A 20,148-nucleotide genomic window follows, 5' to 3' on the forward strand; every position below is an offset into this window, starting at 1 on the left:
GAAAACAGTTTTTATGAGTCAGTCTGTACAAAATAGTGTGTAAACAGTGTACCAGCAATTACCTGAGACTGGCAAGGCGCATTGAGGAAATTGTGTTAAAAACAGCACTGATTAACATATTCCGCGTTTTTATGCTCCGCTAATTTCGAAAACTAAAACCTAGTGTATATTTTTTTAACACCGCAACACGAATAAATAAAATCTTCTCACCATTCCAAGTGGGTGATGATCTCGTTTTACAGTTGGTCCGCTCGCGAAAACGTCACTAGATTCACTGATCGTCCTTGGATTGTAAACAGACCCGTCGGCTCGGTAGAACACCTGATAAAATGCATGATTTAAACCAAACTGTGGAAATGTTACCCTTCAAAGTGGACCACGCAGGAACTAGAGAAAAAAGGTACAACAAGCACGAAGTTTAAAACTAAATCTTCATCAAGTTTATTTTTAAGCCAGTTAAATGCACAAGAGGTTCACACAAGCTTCTCCAATGACAAAGGCACCAAAACTTTTGTACAATAACGCACTACGGGAGAACACCGTGTCACCTGTGGTTGATTCAAGACGTCATCATTTTCCTGGTCGAATTCGGTAATGGGATACGTCACAGAGGAGAAAGGCGTGCTCGCTCCATTGGGGAGGGACCCGCTTATGCTGGATAGATTAGTCGTTGTAGTTTGAACAGAATCCTGTCTACGGTCGTGGAATCCAGTTGGCTGTTAAAGTAAAATGATATTTTAAGATTAGCAAGTGTCTTGTTATAATACGGTGATCCGATTATAGGTTTAAGAAGCCAGTTACTGCCGTACAACTTCTTCCCTTTTCAAACACAGTTTTAAATCTTTTTATATCATGAGTAACACAATTGTTGTCCTTTGTGAAAAAGCAAATTATTTTGTGCTTGTTGTGCCTATAGATGATGGTAAACACAAATTACCACTCTTCCATTTCCGGCCCTTCGACCAAACATGGCTTGCTGCGATGACGTAGATGCGTGCGTTCGTTTCCATGGCACCATGCTGGGGGGTTGCTGAAGGTGAAATGCGCTGTCATCATTGTCTGCGAACAATATTAACTTGTTAATCTGGTTTCGATTCAAATTAACAAACCAATGACAATAAAAGCCCACAATCAAATACATAAAAAAAATAAGTTTTAATTCCAAGAACCAAACATTTTTTAAACTGTTGGAAAAACTGCATCTAACTTAGTTTGTGTTAAACCTATATAAATACCTGTGACTTGCGGATGAAGATATTCCTCCGCGTCTGTGATCGGAAAGTCGTCGCCTTCCTCGTGAGCGAGAGCGCGGAGGAATTCCGAAGTGTTCGGTGTTGGAAGTTCTGTCTTCGCTGCGTCGTTCTGCATTGTTACGTCATAAAAATTACAATTGTAAACAATAGGAAACATTAACAGGAATGTGAACGCCGAAGATTTAAGGTAAACCGAAATTCATTGAATGAGAAAACTGAGAATGAGAATCAAGATAAAAAAACGTGATTTTGAAAAATAGCTTTGGTCTTGAAGAAATGCTCATAAACTGATACTTTTAGCAATTACGACTTCGCTTAAAACGCATTACCGCAATAAATATGTCTTAAAATCTTTGAACAAGCAAACTAAATTGATCCACAGGCATCAGGGGCACTCACATCAACAACCAGGTACCGCTGGGGGTCCCTCGCCAACTTGGAAAGATCATCCACCATCTCTTTAAACGTTGGCCTCGCTTCTGCATCCACTGTCCAACACTTGATCAGCATCATGTAGATGTCTATGGTGCAGACATGGGGCTGAGGAAGACGCTCGCCTAAACAATCGTGACGTCATCAATGCGTTACGTCATGCATCAAGCGGAATAAACCGAGTATTAAACGTTTGTTTGATGGACACCACGAAAAACATGGGAGAGGTACTTGATTGCATGCTGATCATGAGGTTCACAGGCTTCGCAGCCAAGGCATTGCAGCCAAGCTGGATCAGCCACTTTTCCCGACAAGTCGGAGCGAGATCTGAAAAATCAAGCTCCCGGTGAGGTTTGAACTCACGACCCTGGGCTAACCAGGCCCAACGCTCTACCAACTGCGCTACAGGAGCTCAGTGGCTTCACGGGGTATATTGTGGCCAAGGTACACTGGTGCGCAAGCGCACAACTTGTCAGGCGACCTTCACATGCGTAGAGGATCTCCACCACCGTAATCAGACAACGCAGAAGTAATGCCATGCTTACGCATAGCAAGGCGGGAACGCCCCACTGCGCAGGCCCTTTATATTTGGCGATCACAGCTCTAATATTCTGATCATGAGGTTCACAGGCTTCGCAGCCAAGGCATTGCAGCCAAGCTGGATCAGCCACTTTTCCCGACAAGTCGGAGCGAGATCTGAAAAATCAAGCTCCCGGTGAGGTTTGAACTCACGACCCTGGGCTAACCAGGCCCAACGCTCTACCAACTGCGCTACAGGAGCTCAGTGGCTTCACGGGGTATATTGTGGCCAAGGTACACTGGTGCGCAAGCGCACAACTTGTCAGGCGACCTTCACATGCGTAGAGGATCTCCACCACCGTAATCAGACAACGCAGAAGTAATGCCATGCTTACGTTCCCGCCTTGCTATGCGTAAGCATGGCATTACTTCTGATTGCATGCTGTTGATGATTTTTTTCTTCTTTAACATTCAGCACCCAACATTATTTGTCTGTTGTACCATAAAAATGTGGTAAACACAGAGCGCACAAATTTAAACTCGAGCTCGCAACTGAAGAAACTTGACTTTGTTTGTGTTTTGTGATTCCGGGACAGTGGCGAGGTAAATTTGTTCGTGTTCTGCCTTTTCCACGTATAGAGCGATGATTTGTTGAGTCAACAAACATTGCGGGGTGTTTGGGCGACAGAAATTGGTGGTTGTATGCTACTTACCTTGACAAGCTATAACTTTCACATTCGCAAATATAGCACTTTTAATTTGAAAGTTACTTTGTTAAGTTCTACGACTTCATTGACCACACTTTTGAATTACTTTTCTTTGCAGAAAACAATAATTCACTTCGTCAATAAAAGATGAAAGCATTTGAACGGTTTCCCAGGCAATTAATTTCACGCTACAGTTTCAGGTTTCGCTTCGCGTAATTTCGTTAATCCCACAGTAAACCGAATTTCGATCCATCACACCAAACTCACCTTTCTCCAACAGCAAATGGACGTCAGTAGCTGGTACGTTTTCATACGGTTTCTTGCCAAACGTCATCAGTTCCCACATTGTAACTCCTGCGTCACAATACAACCAATGTTACGTCACAGACAATTAACTCGCCTGGAAAAGGTTTCGATAAAAACGTGGGCAAGGTAGTTTATTTCTAACGGTTGTGAGTTGGCTTATCGATGAAAACTTGAGGTTTTTCTAAAGGTTTATGGATATCAGCTTGGTTAGATTTTAATATCGATTGACCGAAAACACGACATTCCAAAAGCTTTGTCTGCCCACAAGGAAGAAAAAATTCGCAAAACAAGTTCGCCTTTGCAGTCCAGTCAAACGATAGTAACCGAAGAAACCTCATTTTACATGACAACATGAAATACTTGCTATGTCGAGTGTGCCATGACACCTGTTGAAGTTATATATTTATAAATACTCAACATATAGGCTAGTGGCTCTTGATTTTGTCACAACAAATTATTTTGATAACAAATACCAGAAATAAGCGTACTTGTAACTAAGTCAAGCCACTAACAGAGTTTAAAGTTTGAAAGTTACACCTAAATACGAAACAATTTTAAATGCACAAAGGGCTTGCTCAAATATTGCAAGCGTTATTACAGCAAACGCGCCAACTTACCAAAACTCCATACATCACTCTTCTGCGTGAATATTCGGTGCTGAATTGATTCCAAGGCCAACCATTTTATCGGCATCTTTCCGCCCTCCGCTCTGTGAACGTCAGAACAATAAGGTTGAGAACAAAAATAGACAATGCGTTTCAGATGATGTCATAGATATACTGCGTGTATTTATATTTCAGTCAGTAAATGCGTCACATGCGAACGCAAGGAAAGACAATTTCGCTATTTTGGTTGTGGAAAGTTGTCATTGCCCACAGCAAACAGAAGCTATTCTGTTGCCGATATACCGGCAGGCAAATTTATAACAAAAAAAGGCTTCTGAAAATACAAAACCGCAATCTTAACGTAAAATAAAATCAGCGGGTTCCGTATTGTTAAACGAGCCTTTTTTAATCTGAATATGAATGCGAAAGCTATATACATGCTTCTCAATAAGCAGAGCAGACGTTGCGAACAGAACTGCGTTCATCATCAATATGAATTAGCACTACTCATTGAGAAGCGTAATAACTTCGGCAATCGTATTCAGTTTACTTAACTACGAGTTTTTAGCACTTAAGCTTTTTTATATTATCATACGAAATGTACCGGTGCAGCAATACTTGCTGTGCATTGTCAGCAACTGCCACGCTCTGTTTGAATGGGGAGTCAGAAATTTCAGAGGGGCCAAGCACGAGGGCGAACGTACTGAACATTTTCGTGTGTAATCTTGCACATTGACAGTTCTGCGTGTGGTCTTCAGCGGCACGAACACAACAACAAACCCTGGCGCGAATTTTTGCGATTCGAGTTTTATGATAAGAGAAGCTTTCGGAAAATCCGAACAAAAAAATCTAAACCACAACATCGAGTTTTCAGAGCTAAAATGTGTCGATAGCTTTATTGATAAAAGCGACGAATTGCCTTATCTGGCTAAAGGCAACAAACAATGAGTTTTATCCACGAGCTCGCATTGGACCGGTTTATAATCCGGAAATAGGCGGACAGAAATATTGCAGAAAATGATCGAAAATATTTTCTTTTCAGGTTAGATTACGTCTGGGCGCTAGCGCAGCGCTAAACAATTACGTCCAAGCCAGGACATATTTGTCATCAGATTAGAAACCTTTAAAGGCGCCACGACTTTTGAAGTTGCGAAGGGCTCACGTTTTTGGCAGGTTAAACGTGGTACCAGGGGCCAAAGTAGGGCCCAATTACACGCTCGCGCCCCGCAACTCGATTGTGACGTGACAATGGGAGCGTTCGAAATTGTTCAAGGAAGTTGTGATGGACGCGTACCAAGCTATTTCATATACTACGCTCTAACTTTTGGATTTTTTTTGTCATTTTAATCGCGGCATAAACGCAGCAAAAGATTAAGAGTTTTTACGGTTTCTGCGTCCGACCCATCAGCGTCACGTTTTTGACTTTGAACAACAAACAATTACTTTTTTAAAAGCCAGACATTTATTCAAAATGCCAAAACCAGTTAAACACCGTCACAATGAGAGCGTTCTATTCTAAAGAAATTCCTTTGTACATTCCGTGTTTGTTGTAAGTTATTACGCGTGTTTTAATCTTGATCGGGAAAAAAAAGCGTTCTCTTCGTAAAAACATTTTCATCGTCTCCAGGACGTCACCAACTTTACGACGATCAGCCACAAACGGCCACAAATAAACGTGGATCAAATACAACAAGGCCACAAAACCAAGACATACGCGGCGTTTACCACATAACAAAGGTACAACGACAAAGAAGTGGTCGTTAAGTTTACTGTTTTACCTGTAAACATCTTCGTTGACGTCGAGTAATTTTGCGAGGCCGAAATCGGTGATGCGGACATGGTTGGGTGATTTTACGAGAACGTTTCGCGCTGCAAGGTCGCGATGAACGAGATGTTTTTCTTCGGCTAGATACCTCATGCCCTGCGAACAAATTGCATTCTCGTATCTATATATTGTGTTGTTGCACACGATGTGTTTGAACCCACAATACAGAAATAGAAAAAACTTTGTGCCCAAACGTAGTTTATTTCTAAGAAAACATGTTTTCCCTAAAACAGGATCATCAGTTATTATAATTGACATGAAATGCGAAAAAAATCAAATTGAAAACAGCATATTTTTACCCATTTAGGACACAATTGACACTTTCTGGACAAGCAGCATCTCAAAAAATCATTTTTTACGAACCTGGTACATTTTACGGACTGTAACATTTTTATAATGTTTTCAGTACAACGAAATGTACAATTTACACATTTATTTTCAAGAAAACTTTCTCCCTGGAACTCAAGCAGATTTCAGAATATAACTTTTTGTGTGCTAGTATGTACTTGAGGAAAGCCAGTTATTTTTTCCGCGCCGTATTTTAGTGCTTGTGGATTAATTGCGAGTTGATGTTGGGAGAAATTTGAAATAAACGGGGAAATTCCATCTTGTTAAACCACTTTTGGAAACCATTTGTCAAGTGGCATTTAAGTAAAGTTTGGGCATTTTCGAGATTTTAGCCAATTTCTGGCATTCCCAACACACTGAAAATAAAATCAAACTCAATTCAGTGAGCTACAAACCAAACACTAAATTCAACTTTCAAGATTTAACGCTGGATAAAAAGAAGGCTACGTTGATGAAGGACACTGAAGTGTTTATATGATTTTGTTGTATCAACATTCACTAAGCTGCACTGCTGCTTTATCCAGTATTTTACCTTCGCAATCTGTAAGCTCCAGTTAAGTAGATGCTGTGAACCGATGTTGTCTTTATTGTCCCGCACGTACTCAAGTAGATTTCCGAGCGGCATCAATTGTGTGATGAGCATAATCTGATGGGAAAGACTGATCCCCAACAAACGGACCAGGTTGGGGTGCTCGCATGATGCCATCACAAACGCCTCCTGTGACGTAACAATCACTGCGGTGTGACTCGGTGTACGGAACAACAACAACACAATTTGCAATTAAACTACACTTGTAATTTGTATTTTTTAGAAAATTTATGATGATTCGTTTGTACTGGTATCGCAACCATAGCTAAATCAAAGGCACTTTTTTGTTTAAATTTGGTCATTTTCCGGGAATTCGGGCCGTTCGCGATTTGTGATTTTGTATTTAAGGCATAACGTAGCCTTCGTCATTTAAGGTATAACGTAACCTACGTCGAGGATTTCGTTGCTGGCTACTTGAGATGACTCCTCCCTCAAAACTTTGATCGCAACCGGAACCTTGACTCGTTCGCGCGGCGCTAGATCAGGTATCCAATAACCTGGAAATTGGCGATGATCATTAGTTCAAGATGTATGATATATATGTTTTTGGTCATTGTACCTTTGTGCACTGTTCCGAACGCTCCAGATCCGAGAATTTTATTGATTTTAAGCTCGGCCTCCTGCATTAAGAAATTGTACTTTTAGTTTTGACTTAAGTATTTAAAGAAGCAAACAGAAAAAATACAATCCAAAATACAAAAGAGCAAAACCATTTTTAAATATACACTCATATGCTTGTTAAAAATACAATTTTTTTTAAGCATGACCTCAAGCAACGTTTCAATATTTTTTTACCTTAACAATTCGTAGCTGGGCCTGGTTTGGAGCCACGCCACTAGGTGTCATGGGTTCCATGAGTCGGACCCTTGGGTCGGCTTGATATTCGGGTGAATGCTATCAACACAAAAAGTCTTGTTGTAAAAAAACTTTCCACCAAACAATCTTCAACAGTTTTTTAAATATTGCGGACACGAGGATCAAGTGTGTTGTAATAAAGTAAGGACTGTTACGAACTTTCAGTAAAAAAAGGGGGAGTCAGTGCTGAGTTTTAAAAAGTCTTATTTTGAAGAAAGTTTCCATCCGCCTATTTTTAAAAAAGTTTTCCAACAAACTTAAGAATTGAGGAAGGAGGTAATTAACATTGTCAACGCATTTTCAAACTTACAGTTTAAACCTTTGTTGTTTTTCAAACTAAAAAAAAAACAGTCCATACGATTGTACCTAAATTTAATCTTCAATACATGTATACGTTATATTACAGCATTTCCAACCGTCTCCAAAAAAATTAAATTTCCTACAATTGTACGGACTGTTTTGTTAACGCAAATGTTGGTAGCAAAACTAAGAGTCAAGCAGACTACTTACGGGGTCTATACCAAGAGCGCGCATCGAGTGTTGTCGCTTTCTACGGAGTAGTTTCCTTCTTCTGCTGTAATAGAAAAGCCCAGCGATGACGACGAGCATCAGAATGAAGATTGGAACCAGAATTGGAACGAGAAAAGTTGCTCTGAAATCAGAAAAGAATTTACAACTTTAGAATCTGACACAAGTTTTCGACAAGAAGTGTTAAAATCGGTTGCCTTGTTTACTTAAGACAAATATATTTTACATTCGCGTTTCCATTCTTGTGTTTTGAAGTAAAAAAGGTAATTTTGTCAAAGGCAATTGCGATAGAATGTAAGAATGCTTCCCAGTATCCACCAACAAGAATTCCAGGACGATGTAAACAATTTAATATTTTTCTTTTATTGTAACCAACGTTTCCTTTGCCATCTGGCGGGACTTCTTCAGGATTATATGACAGAAGAAACGTCGGTTACAATAAAATTTACGTAACTTTTGTGCCAGAAGAACAGTCCTTGTTTTTTTATGCTGTAGAAAAGTTAGGAAAGCCTCTTAACCCCACACAAACACAGTAAATCGTTCAACTTACCCAAGTGCATGCAGACAATCCTCGCGATCAAATCCTGTGCAATTCCGACATCCTTCGTAGCAGGGCATGCAAGTCTATAATATTGTATTTAATCTGTTACAAATGGCAATTTTATACGGTTCTGCGGGTTACATCAGTTATGCAACAGGAAAAACCTTGCCATCATTTGGAATAAGTTTAAAGATGGCAAATTGAAGCGTAAGATGCCAAGTAAAAGGGATTTCTTAAAGCATGAATTCTGTGATTCTTAAAAGTCTTTTTCAAAAAAGTGATATTTTCAAGCGAACAACCGTGTAGATGACTTAGCAGCGGAAAAATATCGTGAACGAAATTGGATAAAGCATATTTCGAATAAAACAACAACCACGGGCAATAACAGAGCTTTACAAAATATCAGTAGAGGAAATAGTGGACTCACGTATTCGGCCGTGACGGTGGAAGTCATGTAATGAGCTTTGGGGCAACTTTCGCCGGGAGGAAAACACATAAATTTATCCAGGGTCCTGCTAGCTACGACGTACTCACAATGGTTGCAACCTTCTTCTCCCAGCGTTGTGTTGGGTCCGGTACAGCTGCAATCAACATGTATACGTGCAGCAAAACACATACGCAATCGATTTTTTTTCACAATTTAACGCGGTTATTTTGGTGCATAGTAGAAAGTGGCATCTGCCAATACCTATGAAAACGATTTAGCAATTTGGTGTATGATTCTGGTCGTTGTTGTTATGAGACAAATATGTTGTGGTGGTTATTTTTGAGAAGATTTGTACAAAGTACCCAAATTTTTAATATCAACGCCAATCTTCATGTTTACCGCGACAAAAGATTATAAATAAACACATATATTTAAACTATCAACAATACATAGAAATCAAGAAAATTGCGAAATGTTTTATTTGAGAGGTGGGGCTCTAGATATTGGACTGTTTCGTAACTATTTAGAATCAGTACGATCGCTAAGGTTGGTAGTTCTTTTTAAAACACACACACAAAAAAAAAACTAAATAAAAATTTGTCACTTACATTCTGCTTCCCCCGTAAATGTCACAGACCGGGTTACAAGGTTTACAAACACCCGTAATTTTGTCAGGCCATTTATCCGCCGGACATTCATTGACACATTTCCCGCCGTTCTTATAATTTTTGCATGATGTGCAGTTTCGAGGTCCAGGACCGTGGCATGTTGAATTGCATTCATCGTCACAGGGCAGACATTCCAGTTCTAACAACAAGTTCGATTTCAATTATTACGTAATAACTGGGTGCCAACGGTTCTATTTTTAGAAAACATGTTTCGCTTTATTAAGCATCATCAGTTCTTATTGAAATAGACACGTTGCTGGCCAGGTTTTGATTTCGTGAGTTAAAGCGTTTCCACTTCTTACAGTAAGGATTTATTTACAAAGGTTTGTTTCGTCAGAACTACATCCTACAGCATATAGTTTCCTAGTGGTGCGTCGCTGTCGTTTAAGTGTTGTTGGAGCGTTCGCAAACTTTTTTCTGCTAAACGGGTCCATCTCGAAAAGCCATATGCTATGCATTATTACTAATCGTTTCGTAAAAATCAAGTGTTTCCGGGCTTTTTGTTGGAAAAGTTAAACAAATAAGGGAAAAACGGCGACAGCACTTGCACGGGTGAGGCCGATGCAAATTCCTAGCGATAAAAATGTATCTATACAACTCAATATTAAAGATCACATAACAACCGTTACCGCTAAGTGCACACTATCGTTTTCAACAATTAATCGGCGCCAAGTTTCGTTCATAACGGAACAAATCCCCAATTCTGGATGATTGAAAGTTTCTTTGAAACGTTTTGATTGTTAGGACTTGTTGCGGTTGTACGATGGACGGTGAATCTCCGTGAGAAGATCACCTTAAACATGGCCGCCTGACTCGATAACCCTTATGGTTCTATCGGTGCCCATGTCATTTTATTTTGCGTACAGTATGTATTGTTCATAAGCGCTTAGGTTGTTTTTGTGCGAAATAAAATACAGTTGCATCGTTTCTTACAGTTTGGTCACTCAAAATTACACATTACGCAACTAACCGCCCGCCCAGGAAATTTCAACCCATCGCCTTCAAGTTAATTAAAACAGATACTCTTTAAACCGAACCACATAACATCAGTCCACGACTTGGTGCAGAGCTCGCAAGTCAGCCCCGAGCCGTCTTATCAGCGCTGATAGGTGTTTATGTACACTTGGCGTGAGTGCGAATTCAGTTCCAACCCACGGTTGTATGGCCCTGTCTTTACCTCGCCTTATAAGGTCACGCTCCGCTCGATTCTTGGTAACCGAGATTTGGCAAAGTTTTCCGCCGCCATTGGACGGTAGAAGACATCAGAGACGGGCCCTGTTTTTATACGACACGCCAATCAAAAATTCATAAAACCGCATGCAATATTTCTCGGCCGTGCTTTCAAGTCATTAAAGTCTTAACGTTTGAAATCTCCTACTGCAGTCACGGTTGTCATCGGGAATTCGATCGCAACGACACTTCTCTCGCGGTTAACCGCTAATCAGGCGCCTGTGATGTCATAACTGTCACCACAGTGACGTCACAATACTATTATGCCAACAGATATGCGTGCTCGGCGATTTGCGGCCAACGAGAGGTCAAAGCTTCGACTTGTTTCAAGAAAGAAAATGGCGGAAAATGGGTTTACGAGCAAAGGTAAGAAACCAAGTCGCTTGGACAAAATATCGTCGACGCGAAAAAGTAATCGAAGTTAAGATCATATCGGGGTCAGTTATGAAATCAATGGCAAGAGCATATCTGGGGACTTATTTATCACAGACAAGTGTGTGTGAACATTATGCGCACGCGTGTATGCAAATATTACTTTAAAATAAAATAAAAAAACAGTTTAAATTTGCTGGCAGCGTTTTGATTAGCGCTGTGTACAATTGGTATTCCAAATCAAATTGCAAATGCTATCTCTTTCATAAAACAATAATATTTCGAAAAAGGGTCCAAACGAAAACATGCGTTTTCTTTTTAATTGGTGTAAATGCGGAAGCGTTTCGAAACTCCTTTTAGCAACCAACCAGCAGGCAGATTAGCAACTAACCGCACAAAATTATAACACAACAGTCGTGCACACTTACTGCCGTCGACTGCGTACGCTCCTATATGTTGAGAACATTCTTCAATACATATTCCATTCAAAGAGTGGTTACGACAACCCATACAATTGCGCGGGCCCGGTCCCCAACAACCCTGGATGCAGTTTGGGTCGCAGTGCACGTTGGTACCTGTGGATAATATACATATGACCTTTCCGAATACTGGATTTGAATCGATACAATTTTGCCATTATTTGAAATCGATAATAGGTATAATAGGTTTCCTCTCACATCAATCAACTTGAACCGTATCTGCAAGCTTTGATTATCTAAAAACCACACGAAATCCCGAAAAACATGTTTTGGGTGGCAAAGAGTTCTACTTCATTGAATTACTTTTAAAACTGTTGGAACAATGGAGGGAAATTGTAGTCAGTTAAGCACATATAGTAGAAAGATTCATTATAACGTCATTTTAAGAGGTTCCAACCATTTGCAGAAAGTTTCTACCCTCATGGAAGTGCCTTAAGTATAAGCAAGGTTTAACTTTTTAACCTCCGCTTATCGGGAACGGAAACGAGACAAAAACACGGATTTTCGTGGAAAAACTTCGCTGCGAAACCAAAGTAAATATGTGGTTTCTGGTACGATTTGCTTGTTGAAATAACGATAAGTCGGAACGTTGGAACCGGATTAGTAAAAGGTGCTTATTGTGAATCAACGATATATTACAAGAGTAAAAAACATATGACACAACACATTATCTCTTGCACAGTCTTTATGACAACAGTTTTACGGATAATATCTGGTTTAGGTATTAGCACATAAAAGTTCATTACCAGGTGCACCAAATACATATATTCATACATGTTAAATGACTGATTTAGCATCCAATGTATAACATCAAGTTTGAATCAAAATACAACTCACAGTTCTCCTTGTTTCCCGGAAGTAGAAATCCACCGACGAAACCTGCGTGCTTTACAGGATCTTTAAGGAGTAACGTCCAGTTGACGAGTCGGTCGTAGCAGAGTTTCTCCATGTAGCCTACGTATACGTTACCATGGCGTATCTTCTTTAGAGACTTGAACCCGAGAGCTGTTATCTGTGTGGAACACGTATTGTTTGATTGTGGACGAAGTATTCAAATATGGGATCAACTTTTCCACGAGATGAGATTCAAAATAAGATTTGATTTCGTTTGAGAGAAGAGATAGATCAACGGAAAATATAATTTCAAAATAAAGTTGTTTTTTACTATATGTATGTGTAAAGGAGCTAACGATCTTAAAGAGAAATGCCGAAAACTAGTGATGTTTTTGAGAAAAAAAATCGTTTTTTTTGAATAATAAATTATCCGACATCAATCCGATGCCTGTGGCCTTATTGAAATAAGTTTAAACTATCTGCTAAAAAACAGATAGTGGATTCCGGCAACCACAGTACATTGTCAAAAATGTTTAAATATGTGCATTATGTAAGATAAGTGCGCACATTGCAAAACAAACATTGGAAAGCACAGAACAAAGTACCTCGAAAAATTGAATCACGCGGAGTAATGCAATATGAAACAAAAATTGACACACGGGGAGATGCAGAGGCAGAAATATATTAGACTTACGTTGTTAAGATAGTACGGACCAGTTGGTGTGATGCTGTCCTGTATAATGAGACTCGCCAAATCTTTCACCAAATCTGTGCCGCCGATTTCTTCAAGATTTTGGAAAACAGAGAAATCGTGCAACCCAGGAGCCCACGAAGCGATGTACAAATAACCTGGACCGATGTGAAAACAAGATAAAAAATCGGTTGAAAGTGGATTAAAGAATTACGTGGAATCGTAGGAGACCAACCTGTGATGATTTTGACACTTTTGAACGCGTCAGTGACCTGTTGAACGGTGATAGGAGGTATATCCTCGTGGTGGTCTCTGAAGAAGTTATCAAGGTTAGCGAAACAGTTTAAGAAGTTTTCATGAAGATAAAGCATGAAGATAGTGAAGGTTATTTCAAAATCAGTGCAGTCATTTTAAATCAACATGATATAGCGCATTTGTTCACCAATACTTAAAACAAAAAAAGATTGAAGTTTCTGGCAAACGACAACAAAAAAAAAGATTGAAGCATTTCAGTCTGCCTTGGTACAACTACACCTAACTTAATTTCTAATATACTGTGATACATTTGATTTAGGAAATAACACCCAATTTATTAATAATCAATGTAATTTTAAGTAGCTTTTCCCGGTCAACACAACTTCACGGACATGTAGTGAATTTGTATCTTAGCCAAAACTGGGAAAAAAACAGAAAAACGTGGCAAAGTAGAATTCGTGTTTACCCGACGAATGAATAAGAGTGAAAGATTAGATTTCCGTTGATGATTTTGCAACCGGTGAAATTTCGAATGTTGAGAGCATTTACCGTCTTCTCTTTCGCCAACTTTCCGCCATGCAGACCGATCCCGTCGCATTCTAAACAAGTGAAGGAAAATAAAACTTTCCTTTGTTTTGTATATGGATTAGTTATAAGATGTTTATATTCCGTTCAAACAACAGTGAGTGGATTAGGAAAGCTTTTAATACCACGAAAGTAGGAAAATTCGATTGTCTTTACTGCTCGAAAATCTATCACAAAATGTGCTTTTTCTTACAAGTTTAACGTTTCAGAATCACCAGACGATTTCAAAAACAACACGAAGAGCATTCTAAGCCGTATCGCAAGTTTTTCATGGGGAAAATGCTATCACACCGGAACACAGCCAGGTCGCAACTTCTGATCCACACATAAGTCAATGTAACAAAGAAATATGTGCGAACGTAAGCGGTCATGTGTGTACAAAGCAACCACCTGTTATTTTTGGTTACAAATTTAAATCAAAATTAATGGTCGCTTCAATTTCTATGTTACATAGACTTATATGTGGATTGAGGTTTGCGACCCGGCTGTGTCCCAGTGTATTGGGAGTTTTTGGAAATAATAACTCCACACTTGAAATTCCAAGCTCGTGCCGCTTCACTGACTCACCTTTTTCGCACGTCTCCTTGGGACAAGGCACACACGTGCCATTCCCGTCGTTATGGTAACCTCTCCTGCACGACTTCACACAACCGCTCAACTCCACCAAGAGGTTACCTGAGGTCAAAGGGATCATAAGGGGTCATTGACCGTGAAAAGGAATGCCGTAAATTTTTCAGCAAACAAATTTTGGGCGGTAGAGGTGAATTTGACACGTCCGCGCCTTTTTGGTTTCCAAGGTCTTTTTTGCTAATTAACGTAATTTTAAACCAAGTTGGAGTGCCAGCATTTTTGAACCAGATTAGTGTAATTTTTAAAGTTGGATGTTATTCAAAATTCGCATCCATCAATTCATTGCTACTTGGATAAAATGCCGATTTGTTTACATGGAAGCAAACAACACAAGGTAAAACCAATTTTTATATTGGATTAAAATACAACACGAGTCTTAATGGTAAAGAAGAAATACTGAAGTATTTTTTTTGATGCAGGTAATTTTTTTGTTTAAATTAGTTCTTGCATCTGATTAGATCTCAAAGGCATAATCACACAGTCAAGAAGTTCAGTATTTAAAAAAACAAACACTGACATTATTTTCATACTATTTCCCGCCTTAGCACCAAGTGTTTACGCGTGCTTAACATAATAACAGACGTGACGTTGTCTACTACAGAACAAGAAAAAAAACGGAACCAAAGAGACAAGAAAACACGTCGAAATGTTATTACGCACAGAGCCATATGGAGAGTAAATTTTAACGGGTTTTAACGTTTACGATGCGGTAATTGCGGGAAATGGCCCAATTTCAAACCTTCTTTCGTTTTGACGTTGAAAATATTTTCAGGCCCACGGTAACCATGGACACCGTAGTCATAGCAACCGCTATGATATCAGAAAACAGGTTAATTGCGGCGGGAGAAGATTTCTATAACTATGTGGTGATATCGGATGATATCAAGCCGAAAAAAGGGAAATAAAAAAGTTTTTCTCATAAAATTAAAAAAGATAAGTGAGACATTAAATATTGGCTTTAAAATGCACGAACATATGAAATCATGTTTTCCAGAATTCCACCATTACCAACTATTCAATATGTGTTCATTTCAACTGTTCCAGGTATGGCGCAAGAACCGTAACCCAGTTGTTTTCGACAGGTGCTTTCACAAAGTAAGCGCAAGGAAATGGTTTCCGCTAATCTCCAAGCTCTACAAACACCCGGTTACAATGCCAACGTCCGTGTATTGGCGCCAAGGTTTTAGGAAAGCTGTTAGTGAAGAGGATACGGCCTGTGGCGCGGGGTTTTAATATTTTACGACTTTTCGAAGGTTGCCCATGTACATAATATCATCACCTTACCGAACCAAAGGCGTGTGTTATAAAGGCATGGCATCCGCTTTCACGCGGGGAAATTATTTCATGTCGTTGGTCACGTTGTTTATGCTTGTGTATGATTTTGGCATTTTTTTGTCATTGAATTGGAGGTTTTATAGTTACCAAAACACAGCATAAACAGATCAGTAAATAGCATTACCATGATGCTTTCATACAGAACCCGCCCATTCCGAATCAACATTGTAGTAGCAGATAAAATCACACGGGCGTGGGGATGTCTACTGTTACCCAGTGGGTTGTGACATTCTTGTCACAGGTTGCACGTTTTAAGCGATAAAATACCAAGTACGACACTGGAGTCGGGTCACTTGTGTACGTTTTCGTGTTTACCACGCTCATGCAATTAAATTCTATTAATATTTGTTTCGTTTTGGTTGCACTTTGTAATCGATATTATGTGTTACATACAAGGCAATGCGGAAATGATTCCAAGCTGTTCCGAGACTTAAATGCATTGCTATCTTTGTTTTCTATACCAAGGGATAACAATTATTTGTTATTTTGTTTGCAGTCAAGGCCCTGTTACAGGAGAACGCAATTGTGCATAAATCAGGCTATGTTTAAACGTAAACCACAAGACAATTGGTAAATCTATACGTCTTTCACTAAATTTAGCTAACAGTTGATATGTGTCTGTTATGTACAGACTGTTAGTTGCGGCAAAATATTTTCAACAGTCATGACTCACTTGGGCATATGTCGACGCATTGGTCGTGGTAGTTGTATCTGAAGTTGGGGTTTTCCACGTTCTGTTTTGCGGCTGAATCGTAAATGTGTTTTGGGGGACATTGAAGTTCACAAGACCCACTGTTGTTTACATGGAGGCAAACCTAGGAAAAAATATTGTATTTTGTACATGCTCCATAGATATAGCTACTGTACAAGGAACACTAGAAGAAGATCCACTGTCGCTATTGTCTGGGAGCTCTAAAACGTGCCAAACATTTTTTTTTTAAAAAAGGGTGGATAAATTGTCTCAATAAAATCATATTATCAGCAGATGAAAGTGCGTCAGTTAGATCAACGTTTTTCTTCCAAAACAACAGCCCCAAACAGCGTCCAAACACGTATGCTGTTTACAGCTATAGACCTTGGCGATCAATAATGGCTTTGTGACGACAAAAGGCTTTGTGTAAACTCACAAAATATACTGATGACGTAACAATCTTAAAAGAACGCGGTCATTATATAATCCTCGAGGCAATTTGTAACAATCATAAACTGCTTATCAGTCGCAAATAGCATACAAAATGTGTTTATGTAATCGCTCAACTGCTAAGAAGGCTGGCATTTAATTTACAAGAGGACAAGCCCAGATAAGGTAAACTGTGGTCCACAAAATACCAGGACCGCAAAAGCCTTTATGAAAACGACACATTTTCAAAATGTCTGATTCGGAACATTGGCTTTTTCTGTAACCTGGATGTAACTATCGACTGTCACATACATCGAGATAGTTTGTGTTTTGGGGGATTGTTTTGTATTATACATAACATTCTACGAATATTACTACTACTTTTTGAAGTTTAAATGTAGAAAGATTTGGAACAAAGATTTTGGGCAAAGAATTGTTTCTACCCTATCTGTCGAATAAAAGGTTTACACTTAGAAATAGAAACATGGCTGTAGTCATTGCACTCACCGTACAGTGATCGCTCCTTGGTCCATAACATCCAACAGCACATTCCTTATCACAACATTCATCCCTGCCAGGTCCTCGGCATCTCGAACCCGCGCAAAACGACGAACAAATCACACTAGTTCCTAGGGAAAGTCAACAAGGGAAATTAACAGGGTGGAGGTATTTATGTATAAAAATGTAGAACGATATTGTTTATTCATTACGATGAAAAACATCAGCGAATGTTAAAGCTATAAGGCAGGTACAAGGGCTTAACTTAGAAAATATCACATTAGTTACCGGGAAAAGTTAAAAAGAAACAAAAAAATTAACATGGGGCAGAGGTATTAATATATGGATATTCAGAACGATATTGTTTATTTCGATTAAAGGCACTGGCAGAAGTTCAAGCTGTAAGGTAGAAACGAGGGCTTACGTGTTTGGCACATATCGGCTCCCGCGTTCCAGCAATATCCGTTGCAGGTAGAATTGCATGGAAGGCCTGCAAAAACAATGACACAAACTTTGTACATTTTGTACAGAATACCAAGAGCGTTACCAACAAAAAATAAAAAATAACTTCTTCCATGGGAAGAGCCAATAGGTTTTCGTGATACAGAGACAAAACTTTTAAATATTTTAAACCTTCTGCTCGTGACAGAAAAGTTAAAAACAACGATACAAAGCCGAAAACAGAATTGGGCATTTGCATTCAAATTCTAGATGCCTCACATCAAAGTTTAGTTTTGCTAAGTAGAAAAAAATGTCAAAAATCCTAAAAACGAAGTGAAAATCTGCTTATATTGTAAAGGAGAAACGGTTGATAAACCGTGCGCTGCTTCTTTATCTCAGCAATCGCAAAGCGCAAGAAACACGTATTGTTTTGACGCCTACTTAGTTGAAGATGGATGCGATTGGTAAACAGGCGGACCCTTTTGACGTTATGACAACTTATGCACAGTCCATTCTGCCGTTCTCACTGCGATTGTCGGTGATACGACTTAAAAATTCATCAAATACTTGACAAAAATCGTGCAGGTCAAGTACTGGTAAAAGGTGAATGGTCGGCAGGACAATCTAAACTAATTTTGTCTCGTTATGTGGGAGAACAAGACAATTTGTTATACAATACGTTGCGAAGTTTTATCGGAAAAACTTTCGTCGAATTGAATTTTTTTTCTAGTTGCCATAATACTTGACCAAACATCATTTTTAATCACATCGGAAATTTGTTTTTGATAAACGATATCGTTCGCAAAAATGTGGGGACTTTGAATAAAAAGGTAACTTAATCATCAGCTATTGTAGCAAAATGCAAAGAATTTAAATTCATTGAAACTTTGAATCGTAACGAACAGAACTTCATCACCAAACACTAACTAAGGATTGAAATATACGGCATTTAACCATAGTGCCACAATGGAATTTCCAATGCACATCTACGACGGGACGTTATCAAATATTAATATGCGGTAACCTACCTTATGGAGATGCGGCATCACTTAATGGGACGTTTAATCTAAACTAACTCTTATATATCGATCCGTTTTATCTAAATTCCACCATTTAACAGCGTATAAATGCGCACCTGATAGTGAGAATAATGGGCGATGCCTACTTACGTTAAATTGTTGTTGGAAGTTTACCTCTATAAAGTAAAAAAAAAAAAAAAAATTTGAAAGAAAATCCTTTGCCGTTGTGTGTGTTTGAATGCTGACAATTTGTATTCGAAAGTAGCACATCCCAAACAACTTCTATTTCTTAAAAACGAAAAGAAAATTTGATGTTTACTAACGAACGCCAAGTCCAAAACCCAAATCAACAAACTTTAATAACTTGATAAGATTAACACAACGGGCTCGGTGGGTTTCCAAAGTAAGCCCCTCTGCAGTAGCCAAAAGCCGACAATGTTTATAAATAGTTCGAAGCAAGCCAACCCGAAACAAAGGCGACTGACTGAAGACTAGATGGGATTTTCGGCTCCTGTTTCGCACTGATCAAAGGGCTAGCATTGTTTGTCGACTTCACAAGCGGAATTGTGGGTAGAGGTCCTTTAGATCCATGGCAAAAGCAGTTGGTTTACGGAGACTGCAGAGTTCAAAACGCTTTATCTTCTGCTGCAGGGGGGCGATATTTTAGACACAATGCAAAATGAAGCTGACATTGATTTCACGTTTCACAAAATTTTGTGCCGTAATATTCGTATTTAAGCATTCTAACGACGCACCACTTGCTATATTGAATTTGAATGCCTTGGCCACAAAATACTTTTTAGTATTCCAAACTGTAACATGTAACCCAAGTGTTCCCGCACTAGACGGAGATCTGTCAAAAAACGTATCTTGACCGACCCAATCGCAATCAACCACAGAAATAGACTCTACAGCACATGACGACTCATGTCGTAATTACGTTTCATTACTCGGAATTCTAAAATACAAACGATTTCCCCAAGCAACGACATGACCGGGCGTCCGACGTGATATTTGCGATATGTCGTCAGTTCCCTTTGTAACAGGGTGTATTGA

At 39.2% G+C, this 20,148-nt stretch overlaps 2 protein-coding genes across 3 annotated transcripts in view; one reads left to right on the plus strand and one right to left on the minus strand.

Annotated features, from left to right (window-relative positions):
* The window catches only part of LOC145913121 (bax inhibitor 1-like), a 160,622-nt gene that overhangs the window by 17,565 nt on the left and 122,909 nt on the right, over positions 1-20,148 (plus strand). The window lies entirely within an intron of this gene.
* Positions 1-20,148, minus strand: part of LOC145913115 (epidermal growth factor receptor-like) — a 42,017-nt gene that overhangs the window by 3,894 nt on the left and 17,975 nt on the right. For both annotated transcript variants that reach the window (XM_083000654.1, XM_083000653.1), the window contains exons 5-29: positions 18,057-18,122; positions 17,642-17,763; positions 16,688-16,829; positions 14,617-14,724; positions 13,931-14,063; positions 13,445-13,521; positions 13,213-13,367; positions 12,522-12,696; positions 11,634-11,780; positions 9,544-9,742; positions 8,936-9,089; positions 8,518-8,591; positions 7,950-8,091; positions 7,380-7,478; positions 7,144-7,204; positions 6,975-7,081; positions 6,528-6,713; positions 5,601-5,743; positions 3,835-3,926; positions 3,179-3,265; positions 1,653-1,810; positions 1,236-1,362; positions 938-1,059; positions 549-716; positions 211-321 (exon numbers count right to left, since the gene is read on the minus strand). In XM_083000654.1, the coding sequence (XP_082856780.1) occupies positions 211-321; positions 549-716; positions 938-1,059; positions 1,236-1,362; positions 1,653-1,810; positions 3,179-3,265; positions 3,835-3,926; positions 5,601-5,743; positions 6,528-6,713; positions 6,975-7,081; positions 7,144-7,204; positions 7,380-7,478; positions 7,950-8,091; positions 8,518-8,591; positions 8,936-9,089; positions 9,544-9,742; positions 11,634-11,780; positions 12,522-12,696; positions 13,213-13,367; positions 13,445-13,521; positions 13,931-14,063; positions 14,617-14,724; positions 16,688-16,829; positions 17,642-17,763; positions 18,057-18,122 (3,155 nt within the window). The remainder of the gene's footprint in view (positions 1-210; positions 322-548; positions 717-937; positions 1,060-1,235; positions 1,363-1,652; positions 1,811-3,178; positions 3,266-3,834; positions 3,927-5,600; positions 5,744-6,527; positions 6,714-6,974; positions 7,082-7,143; positions 7,205-7,379; positions 7,479-7,949; positions 8,092-8,517; positions 8,592-8,935; positions 9,090-9,543; positions 9,743-11,633; positions 11,781-12,521; positions 12,697-13,212; positions 13,368-13,444; positions 13,522-13,930; positions 14,064-14,616; positions 14,725-16,687; positions 16,830-17,641; positions 17,764-18,056; positions 18,123-20,148) is intronic.

Source organism: Ascidia mentula, chromosome 9 (genome assembly GCF_947561715.1).
Source record: "Ascidia mentula chromosome 9, kaAscMent1.1, whole genome shotgun sequence".
Lineage (NCBI taxonomy): Eukaryota > Metazoa > Chordata > Ascidiacea > Phlebobranchia > Ascidiidae > Ascidia > Ascidia mentula.